This window comes from Sparus aurata, chromosome 3 (assembly GCF_900880675.1).
Source record: "Sparus aurata chromosome 3, fSpaAur1.1, whole genome shotgun sequence".
Lineage (NCBI taxonomy): Eukaryota > Metazoa > Chordata > Actinopteri > Spariformes > Sparidae > Sparus > Sparus aurata.
The window spans coordinates 6,940,225-6,952,452 of NC_044189.1; the positions used below are offsets into that span (position 1 = coordinate 6,940,225).

Here is a 12,228-nt window from a genome sequence, read left to right on the forward strand (position 1 = left end):
CTGTGCAACAAACCCAAGACACCAAACGTCTCACAGCACCTTACATAACCGAGATGTCACTTTAGAAATGCAGCTAATTGCTAACTCAACTTAAGTCTCTGAGAAATGAAGGTGTCCAAAATGGCCCCTTAATGTGCAGATTACCTCGCCTGAAAGCTCTCTGTGGACTGAGAGCAGAGAGAAGGGTTTGATCAATGCAGTAATCACTCAGGGACAACACCGAAGAGAGACGGGATGAGGTCAGTCAATATGGATTTCGAAAAGGCTCAATACTGAGAGAGGAGACAGAGCGTTCGCCGCGGGGAGATGTGTAAATACAGCCGAGACCGAGTTATTCTGAGCTCAGACAGAAGTCGGTGAAAAAAGGTCGAAGCAGAAGATAATTGGTGTGAAATTTTAGCTGCATCGATGGACACGTCCTGCAGGTCAATCCAGATGGACTTTTTGTTCAATGCCAATACTGATCATTAGTCATCAAGGAGCCAAAGCAGTGCAGTTCTTAAATGATCTAATTGGCAACCAGACACAAAAAAACACTGATAACAATAAAAAAAAAACAAAAAAACAAAATATCGGCTCTGATCATCTGTCTATCTCTAAAATGGATTATTTCTTTATGCAAGAAAGTGAACTGAATCATGAGAAAATGGCAGAAATGCTCTGAAATATTGTAACATTGAGTTGTTCCCTGAATGCATCACCTTTTACTTTTGTCACCAAATTTCATTCAAATCTCGAGGTATTCTATCAATAATAACGATATATAACATTTGATTTTATCATCCAGCATTCACAAGTGCTTTTGAGGAGATTTCAAAATATCAAGATGCATGCTGTGATGCAATATAACCTAAATATAAAACTTATTTTGAGGCCATACTGCCCAGAACTAATACAGAGAGATAGAAATCAATAAAACAAAAGGTGTTTGTCACGTGACTTTATGAAGAATACATATTCTTAAAGCCTCTGCAGCAGACAAAACATTCTTTTGTTCTGCGCTGACGTTGGGCGAACACAGTTTTAAGCAAATAATACTAAATATAGCAAAAAAGAGTGGCACTTTGTAACAGCAAGGACAAAAAAAGGCAATTAAAGACAGAGAGAGAGAGTCTGAGACGCAGGCTGTCAATCACTGGAGAAATCACAAAAGAGGCCAGTCATCAAATGTTGTCACCAAGCTCAAGTGGGAGAAAACATGCTGGAGGAGTGATAACAAAAGCCGGCAGGGATTTCAACATTTTGAGCCTTTTTATACCCGAGCAAACAAAAAGACAATGGCCGGTTTTCTGCACGTTAGCCGGGCGCTCAAGTTATACTACAAAAAGGGAAGAAGAGCGGCGAAGGAGTGATAACGCGGCAAACTTGTAATTGTTTTGGCACGCCTCCAAACACGTCGGCCCCAACATGTCCCTCATTACCACCTCTTCGAGCGCAGTGACAGGCCTGTTCTCAGGACGGGATAAATTAACGACTATCAGAGGAGACAGGAGCGACTTTCTCGGGACAAGATGAGACAAGAACTGGCATTCCTGCAGAGACACATCACCCTGCATCTGTGAGGATTTAGACACCACAGCTGTCTCCAGCGCAGATCTGCATAAAGTAGATTCCTCTGTAACGATGGTCAACCGTCCACAGTGTTTTCGACAGGACCCAAAGGTCAAACAGTCCCTCTGATCCGACTCAACGCTTCAGTAACCGTATAAAATTTCATTCCAACGAAGGCACACACAAACACGGAGATGCCAGTTTTGCATTTTTTTTTCTTTCTGCAGCATCAGCTCTCTGGTTCGAGCTTGTCTAAACAGAAACAGAACAGCAGTCTCAAACGAGTAATCACCAAGAAATTCACCAGAAAGCCTCGTTCTTAACCATTTCCCTCTTTAAAAAACTCACCCTGACCACCTTGTGAAAACCCCGTTATTCAACTTCCCAAAAGCACATTTCTTCTCCTTGACATTTAAGCTGTTGAGTTCTGAGTTTTATTTTTTCCCCATGTGGGAGGAAAAGCACAAACAGGTGGGATATTTGAGTCTGTTTCAAGTACGTTGCTCGGCCGCCAGCAACTCCCATGACCCCTCACTGCTTACTTCTTACGCTTCGTTTTGATTGAGAGACCCCTTGTGGCTGAACAGCCATGCCGTCCGCTCTGTGAGTCTGCACTTCGCGGTGCGTTCGCGTGCTGGCGGACTAATCAGAAAAACGCTTTTCTTCCGACAGGGAAATTTCACGTAAACGCCCTCTGAGTTGGGAACAACAACTCAATTACAGGAAACGAGTTGACGTCACACGATGCTGAAACATGGCAGATGAAAGTAAAACACTGGGCTGATTGTAAACAACTTTAATCAAAGTCATGTACCGCACATCAAGTTTTGGCTCACAAGTAATCTGTGATATGATATTTTAGGATGTAACCGTTAAAAGCTGCTGTTCATGTTGCTCCATGAAGTGGGACTATCCGAGGAGCACCTGAATGCAGCGTTAGCACAATAATGCTTCCAGGTGAATGCTAACGCTTGCATGCTAACCTGCTAATGTTTAGCAAGAATAACGTTTAGCATGTTCACCATCTTAGTTTAGCTTGTTAACATGCTACCATTTGCTAATTAGCACCTGGCACCAAGTACAGAGGAGGCCGTTCAGTTTTGCCGCCATTTGGTCATAAAATAGAAATCTGGACCTGGCGATGGCGCTGGATGACACATTTAAAGGAATCACTAGAGTTAGCACACTTAATCCTGGAGTGAACAGCGACGTTTGTGCCTTGTCGAGACATATTATCACAGGCTCAGCGGGCTTTAACATCCCTCCAACTGTGCCACTAACAACAACTGGCTAAAAATACATAAAACCCGAAAGATAGAAGATTGTGTGTGTCATCGGGCTAACTCTGGACTTGTTGCGGTACACAGCACATGTTGACACAACAGCTTTTTTCCTGGGAGAACATCCCACTCAGCGCTGTCTCACGATTGGTTGATTTTTTTGATGTGGCGCTGAGGATTTGTGCTGACATTTCCAGGGGAGAAAAAAAAGAGACAAACAGAGAGAAAGAGAGAGAGAAAGAGAGAGAGAGAGCGATGTAACAAAAGGACACAGAAGGAGGGTAAGAGGGGAGAGGGGATGAAGGAGATGGAAGCGGAGGTGGAGGAGTTATATGAGTGCTGACGTGCAGCATGTCGAGAGGAAACATGCATAGACAGTCCTGCCACCTGGGAATCCTGCTGAGCCTTTAAATGCAACCTTAGAACACACACACACACACACACACACACACACACACACACACACACACACACCTCTAACACCTGGATGAACTGGACGTGCGTCAGTCTGACTCGCACACAAACATGAAACACACGCATTACATGTCAGTCAACAACAATGACTTCAGCGAGTATTGATCTGTTTAATTAAGTCCCAACTCCGGTTACCCCTGGCAACGCTCCCTCTATGCCGCATCGATAGTCGCCATAGCAACTGACAGCCGGCGGAGAGATGGCCACTCTTTGCTCTCATTGGACGCTCGGGCCTGACAGTCACGCCGGGCGAGATGTTATTGGTCCGGGCGGGGAGAGCGGGTCAGAGGTAAAACGACTGCGTTGTTATGAAGAGTGAAGAGAATAATACTGAGGTAAATAATACAAGGGCTTCAAGGATCGAGCGTCCATGATTAATTAAAGGGTTGTTATATTCATATTCAGAGAGCCTTTCAGAATGACCTCTGTTATAAAATGAGCCGCAGACTGCCGGCTTCTTTCTCTTCGCTGTCACTCAGCGGTGTTGTTGTGGTGGTGAAGATGATTAGTCAGAAACACTCAAGTGGATCATTGTCGTCTTCTGCAGCGAAAAAGCGCTCAAACCAAAAGACGGAGGACTGAAGTGTTTGCTTTGTCTCGTGTCCTCTGCACAGACAAAAAGGATTCGACGCTCACTGTGTTTTCGAGTGAGCTTCTCTGCTCCTCATCAAGGTCTACATGTTCGCATATTTCAAGGTTTAGTTCTAGTCAGCTTGAACTGACGTTTTTTGGCCACTTGAAGGGGAATTAAGCGCTCCATGTTCAGATATTTTGGTGTCTAAATGATTAAAGACCGTCCGTGAGCGTCTGTGGCTCTGGTTGTTGCTGTGCATCCTGCACTGCTGGCACAAGCTGGCCCTTGTCTGTGACTCCTCAGCTGACCGATCGTGTGGAATCAGTGAGACAAATCCATCTGGCTGTTCAGCTAAGCCGATCACTACACGATTTCAACCACATAGTGCTGTTCCTCCTTATTTTTTCTCCTCCACCTCTCTCCCAGTAGCATTTGCAACTTTTCAGTAGACATATTCTCGATTCGAGGAGGCTTCATCAGCAAGTGTTCTCTTTTATCGTAACAACGGTTTGTTCATCCACTGACTTCCAGTTTTCCTTTCGTAAATGATGAATACACAATACTGCTACCTGGTGGTGTGGAGAGTTATTCCCTCTCACGCAGTCTAGCTAGTTGGCCGTCGGTTGTAGTGAGGTGACGTGTGGCGACGCAACAGTCAGCCTTCGTCACACTTGCTCTTCGATGTCATTTTGTGCCGTCTGGGCCTCAATAAGTACGAGAAGTTTTGGAATCGGTCCAGCCACGGCACAGGCTGTGACGACTGCAACTTGATCATTGAGCACGACTGCGATCATCAAATTACGTCCACGTAAAAGTGCCTTAATTTGCCACTGACAGGCTCAGATTGCGCGTCGCCATCGTGACGTCACCAGACTCCATTCGCAGAAACAGTAATTTTATCATCGTAAACACACACTTCGTTAAAACTCGATAGAAACGAGTGAAAACCTTGGATCGACTTTCTACAACTACAAAAAAAAACGAATTCCAATTTGGTTGAAATAAAACTCTTACTTCACAGAGTTACAGGGGGAAACGACATGTAACGTGGTAAATTAAGGGTTTATTTCGAGTTGGTGATTGCCGGAAAAACCGAAAGGCTTTGGCAAAAAAAAAAAACCCCGAGTTCCTGTCCTGAGTTAAAATCCCGACACTCTCAGCCCGTCTGCATCAAAAACAAGCATGTTTAGTGAAGCGATCTACTGGACTGATTACAAAACTTTCTGTTCCTCTCAGTCATTACGCACCGGATTAATTTTATAGCTCGGATTCAAAAAGGGGAATTGCATTTTGAATGGGATCTAAACTGCATCTATATTTATCTCCCACTCGTCAGTCAGTGTCATATGAATGAGATAAGATTATAAAACCAGGTCACATTTACATACGTTTCCCACAAGTGAGCAAATACGCAACACACACACACACACACACACACACACACACACAAACGTCCATTCTCAGCTATAAACACTCCATTCACAGTTATACTGAAGAAATTCACACTTATTACGCTGTTTCTTTGGAAGCCACGTCCCCAGTGACCGACAGCCTGAAGCTGTAGCTGCCAGGTGTGTGTGTGTGTGTGTGTGTGTGTGTGTGTGTGTGTAGAGCTGTTTCTGTGGCCTGGACTGTTTGTGCTGAATAATAATATGGACTTAGTCAACTCGTCTGATTTACAGAGGTGGTGAGTCACCGCTGGCGTCAGACACTGGATCAAGTGGGTAAATATGTAGGTCAGCAGCCGACCTCTCCTCTTATGATACCGCTGATGCAGACACACACTTTGGTTCTGGTTTATTTTCATCTGAAACTGTACTGACTTACTTAAACCTTCTTAACTTTTGTAATCTACATGAACCCCCTTAAACTTTTACCCCAAACTTATCCACAGTTCCATCCCTACTTTTTCAGCGGGGGCTGGCGAGGCCGTACTCGGCTCGATCACACCGTCCACAGAAAGCAGTGACACATACACATGTAAACCTACAACAATAGTCTTAACAGTGATTATACACAGTCTCCCTCTCGAGGTTGACTGGGAGTGAAAAATCCTCCCAACTCAAAGATTCAGATTCTGCCGGACTCTTACAAAAACAGAGAACTGTAGAAAACAGGAATGGGTGCTCACATGGTTCTGACACAACACAGGCGGTGAAACACCAAGCGTAAACTGAAGAAAAAAGGAAGACGGGAAAGTTCAGTATTCCTCTGAAAAAACTATAAAAACCTGAATCTTCCCTGGCTGTTATGTAAATCACAAGGCAAAAATGTCAAAAATGTCCATTTCTACACGGGAAATATTCAAATCCGAGCCACACTAAGCAGATTACAGTGAGACTTTGTACCATTTAAAGGTTTATATGTGACTTTTTTTTAAACAGTAACACGCGTAGAGAAGAGTTATATTAATGAAACAACTCCATAATGTCAGTTTGTATAACAGACTGTATCAAAAAAGATGGACGATGCACGAAAATGAAGCTAAAGTATCCCCGGTCTACTGTTCTCTTCTGTTTATAGTGTTTTTTTTAACATTTTCGATCATTCAGATTGTGCTACAGGTTTACAGACAAGCTGACAAAGAGAGAGGGCGAGTCTTAAACACACGGGGGATGGTAAACTAACAGAATACAGGTGGGGAGGGAAAATGAGGTCAGAGGTTTAGCGCTCTCTTTCACAAGACGGTGTTCGTCAGTCACTGCAACAAGTGTAATAACCACACACGCCGACCTAACGTTAGTGTGTGTTTATCTTACATCGCTAACAGTTACCTTTTTGTTTAAAGGACTGGGATGTGCAGTTTGTAGGTCACGTCACGCTAGATTGTTCAGGTGGGTGATACAGTCACTGGTGAGTATTTAACCACTGTAAGCTATTAGTCACAGCAGTCACACCTTGAGGCTCCCCCATAACCACATTTCACAGCCTACGACCCGCTGAATGCCCCTCAATGTATGTCAGACCTCAGAAAAAATCACCTCTGCCACCTCAGAGATCGGGGTGTAAAGTCAAAGATCTCTCCGTTTTGCGGTGGCCAGGTTAGAGCTTTGCCTACTGAACTACAAAACTCGAGGGCGCAGCGGGGGATTTTGCTGCTCGGAGCCCTCGTGTTACCTCCTGAACTTTTGTGGGTAACCTGGGCGTGACGTAGCGTCTGGGGGGTTTGTTGTGGAAAGTGAGGGAGCGAGTGCTGCCGCAGCCTCAAAGCGCAGTTAGCGGTGCCCCAGTCGGCCGTAAAGTGTCTGGACAGGCTCAGGTTGCAGAATAACAGTCGGCTACTGAACAGCTGTGTGTTGTGTTCGCTGCCACGGAGGGACAAATAAAAAACTCTGTGTTCCCCGCGCCCCAAACACACACCATGACGTCAGCTAACATAACCTACATTTCCTGCAGCCAGTCTTGCCCCCCTCCCCACACACACACACAGAAGTCGGCACCAACAGGTATGACACACAGCCACGGAGAGAAAAAGAAATGCAGACAGAATTTACAGGTTTCTGCAAAGATACCACACAGACGCTCCGGCCTTCCCCCGCGACAACACCGGTACAACAAAACAAAACCGCAGCAGAAAAATATCACCAAATATCTGCGTTCCTGCTTCCCACACACACACACACACACACACAGAAAACACAAACACAGTGAATCACTCCTGCTTTCTGAGATGAAACTAACGCCTCTCATTTGTTCCAGAAACCCTAACGAGAGCAGCTCTACCTCCAAAAGCCCATCTGACCCCCCCCTCCGACCACAGGGCCAGCTTTTACAGCCCGCTAACCCAGTTTCAGTTTCACAGTCAACTTCCCACAGCTCCCTCGTTCTCTCTCTCTAACAGTCGTGTCTCTAAACAAGACAGAGCAACCCTGGCACAGTCTGAAGCAACGCTGTTCATGTGAAATCAAGGCAATTACGGTAGAAAGAATGAGGAAATAAACCAGCAGCAATTGAGCAAGTGATGTGACACATCAGAGTGAGACACAAACTTCATTAATTTTTTTTCTAGGCTTCGACAAACGGATCTTAATGAACAGCAAGTTCCTAATCAGACATTTTAGAAAAACTTGAGCAACACTTCCTGAGTCGTATCAAACATCTGTCGTAGATCACGGTCGCGGCTTGTCTCACGCAATCTCGTTTACTCGCTGTTTCTCGCAGCGTTTTAATAGTTTATATTAATTGCGCAAGACCAATTCCCCGAAGGGCAAAAAAAAAAAAAAAAAAAAAAGAGAAGAGTTCATTACAGAGTTCTGGCACACTGAGTGCTCCGAGGCTCTCTGTGTGCTTAATCTCCTATCAGATAACTTGATAATCTCACACTCACAGGAGGATGGAGGGCGGAAACTGGCACAGATGAGCTCAGACAAACACCCTAAATGCCAACTATAACCTCTCTAACATTCATTATGTACGCCACAAACCGCAGTTCCAACTCCAAAAATTCCCCTCTGATTGCTGAAACAGATCAATCGATGAATCTATTAACAGACCGACATCTCAGCCTGACAAATCAAACATTAGCTTGTTCGAGCTCAGCACATATAAAGACTTGTTGCTTTTCCCTGTTTTTTTTTTTTTTTTTAAAGATGACTGCAACTTTTTATTACACTGCTGCAACAACCCAATTTGAAGATCACTTAAAAAAAGAATTGATTGCATATAAATATCATTTGTAGTCTGACAATGAAGACTGGGGGAAAATAAGTCTGCTATTTACTGCAGGGTCATCAGTGTAAATAGACTACCAGGTAATATCATACAAACAGAAATATGCAGACAAAGAAACCATGACAGGAGCACAGATGAGATCTTGAGGATTAAATCACAGACCCTGACTTTAAGCGGACTGTAAGGAGCCTCTGGATGGTTATGAAACAGTCTCTGTCTCTATATGACCTACTTGAGTAAACAAGACATCAGGAAGAAGATAATCTATGTCTAGTTAGTTATCATAGTTATATTGGACACCTGTCAATGGGCCGCATTCTAACTTATACAGGTTGGATAAAACATTCATTAAAACAATTTTTATGGCAGAGCGCTGAGGATGATTTGAGGAGTCAGCCTGAGGAAAGACGCTGCTCTGTAGTCTGGTTGTACGGCAAACAAGTAAAGTCAGCTTCACGAAGATCAACAATAACAGCAGCAGTAGAAGCTTTAAATAACAGAGAAAGCATTAAGGTCAGAGCTGTAAACATCATCGATAGTTTCTTACCCGCAGTCAGGCGCTGGGCACCATCGGCAGTCTGGATCGGAGGCGAGGCACCTCCGCAGCAGGAACTCCTCATACTTGTCCAGAAGGGCCGCGTCATCCAAGATGTCTGCCACCTGTTGCGGGGCCAGTCTCTCGGCACACTCGGGGCAGCTCAGCTGGACTCGACTCTCTGTGATCTCGATGCGGAGGTACTGCCGCAGGCAGCAGAGGCAGGAGCGGTGGCTGCACCCCAGCAGCTCAGGGAGCTGCTCAGGGGGCTGGCGCACCAGGCACAGGGGGCACTCCAGGAGGTTGCCCTCCCCGGAGGAGGGGGCTCCACCCAGGGACGGCTGGCTGGAGGACAGTGGCTTTGACGGGGTGCTGGAGGCAGCATCCTGGGGGGTCGTGGCGGCTGTGGTGGTGGTCGTTGTGGGCGTAGCAGCTGCAGCGGCGGGCGCTGAGCTCAAGGCAGATGGGAGAAGCTGTTGCTGTGTGTGGTGGAGATGGGATAAAGGGGTGGCCGCTCCAGCCTTGGGGCCTCTGGTGCTCCGAGAGCCCCGCTTGCTGTGGAAGAGGCTGTGGAAGGAGATGCGGCCCTGGCGTTTGCCCGCCGCACGGCACTTAGGGTTGGGAACGCCACTCACCGAGGAGTGAGGTGACTCTGAGTCCTTTTCTGATCCCATTTTCCCAGAAGAGACACACACAGGGCCAGTTATTGTCCCCTGACACAAGTTAATGTACCGCAGAGGGACACTCAGCTACACAAACACACTGTCGCACACACAAGGGAGGATCTGTCCCCCTGTGAAGCCAAACTGGAATGCAAATGCTATTGAAGTTCCTGTTACAGTACCTTGAGTCAATCCTTTTCTTCCTTTTATGTGCAACAGAGAGCTATCAGAGGGCGATAACAGAGAGACAACTGAAAATGAAAGAGATTATGCAAGTTCAGAGTGAAAAAAAAATTCCCCTCCGCTTGCTGGAGTTTTCTAAAACTCCGTGGTCAAAAGGTTCACAGAGAAGAAAAACTACCTAGTCTTTCATGTGCCAGGCAGAGATCGAGGTCAAACATTACTGTGATTCCGACTGTCATACGCAAAGGCTAATGTCAGTTCCAATAAATGACTCTCCTTAAAAATAAAGGCGTGTAAAAAAAAGAAGGAAACAGAAAAATCCTCCGGGTAGAGTTCAGTCTGAATGCTGTTGTAATTCCTCAGTTCGGCTCTGGTTCTCTTCAGCTGCTTTCAGAGCCTCTCCTCGGCTCGTCTTCCTCTCGTTCTCGCTGAGCGCCGGTGTCTCTGAACGGTCTTTTTCTGTCAGGAAGGAGAGAGCAGGAAGTTAGCACAAAGAGCATGCTCAGTATGACACACACCTCTCTTCCTCCCTCTGCTCGCTCGCTCTCTCTCTCTTTCTCTCTCTGCTCTCCTTCATTAACTCTTCTGACCCTGAACTGATCGTCTCAATGTGCTAATTACATTTAAATAGACGGATTCATACTCAAATATATGTTTGTGTGTGTGTGTTAATTAACCGTGAGTTAAACGGTTAAAAAGCGCTGCTACATGTCATGAGGAGTCACCCGTCAAACCGACACTTAAACACATGACATCATCAACCAGTCGGACCAATCATATATTCATGTGAAACCAGTCTCTCTCTCTCTCTCTCTCTCCCTCGTTCTCTCCATCACGCTGAGCACCGCAAGCTCTTCCTCCACTTCACACTGAGCTGCTAGTGCCGTTGCCATGGTGACGCTCACTGCGAGCGAGGCAAACAGCGACCCACTCTGTGACTCTGGCACTTATGTACACACACACACACACACACACACACACACACACACACACACAGGGCACATACTGATAAATGCATACACAAGTAAACACTCTCTCTCACACACACACACACACACACACACACACACACACACACACACACACACGTTGTATTCTATATATATATAGATATGCAGATATACACTCACGACACTTCATCCAAAAATGGTCATAATGAAAGCAGATGTGAAAACACACACTCATTAAATGACACGTTCGAGCCTGAAAAAGAACACGAGCACACACACACACACACACACACACACAATCACACACACGCACACACATGAACAGATGTGAAAACACACACATACATGCTCATAAAGAGACACACTACCACCTGTAAGTGCACACACACAAGCTGAAAATCACCAGCTTCACATGCACATGAATGAACAAACACATGTGAAAAGTGATAATTATGTATGCTCTCTCTCTCTCTCACACACACACACACACACACACACACACACACACAGTGGAGAGTGATACGTACACACTCACACGTACGCATAATAATTACATCCTGTGGCCCCGTTACAATTACCGGCTGTGTTGGCTCTGTTGAGGAGAGACACTAAACGCTCTTACGTGTTGTTAAGTCACATTTTACGTTTTAATTCCGTATTTCATATCACTAGTTACTACGATTTGAGAGTATTGAGTTACTTTACAAATATATCTGTCTGTGCAGAGCAATGGACGACTTTTGGGTTATTTTCACCAAGTTATTGATCATTTTACTTTTGACTTTAGTTTCCAGTCTTTGGAAGGTGGCTGGTTCAATTCCCCAGATCCTCGACTGCACATCAAAGTGGCCTTGAGCAAGATACTGAATCTCAAATTAGAAAAAGCTCCTTTGAAATGCCATAAAATGGAAGAGGGTAACATTCTTTGGCTACTATTGCCTCAGATCAACCCGATCTCTACTGAATATACAACATTTTACTTTCATTCACAGTACGGCTGCATGATATGGTCAAAAAGCTGCGATTGCGTTTTAATTCATGATGATTTTGGATGATTCAATTTTACATACATACAGTTTTTATTGTCATCGAAGAACTAATAAAATCAAGATGATGTGGCACTTCCTGGTCTCTGCCAAACAAACATGTCGAGAAGAAGCTCTGTAGGCCGCAGCATCTCTGCAGTGCTACAACATTTCATTGAAACACTGTTTTGTGACACATTTTACCTTCTTGCATTTTGGGTATGGCACTTTTTGCGATTAACTGCGCGGCCCGGATTCAAAGCTGATTGTTGATCATAACTTTTCTTCTGTTCTGCACCCAGCTGTGTTTAGAAATCAGCCGA

General features: G+C 45.1%; 1 protein-coding gene across 1 annotated transcript in view; it reads right to left on the reverse strand.

Moving 5' to 3' along the window:
• The window catches only part of rnf19b (ring finger protein 19B), a 36,864-nt gene that overhangs the window by 11,302 nt on the left and 13,334 nt on the right, over positions 1 to 12,228 (reverse strand). The window contains exon 2 of the mRNA XM_030412411.1: positions 9,098 to 10,389. Coding sequence (XP_030268271.1) covers positions 9,098 to 9,759 — 662 coding nt within the window. The 5' untranslated portion in view covers positions 9,760 to 10,389. The remainder of the gene's footprint in view (positions 1 to 9,097; positions 10,390 to 12,228) is intronic.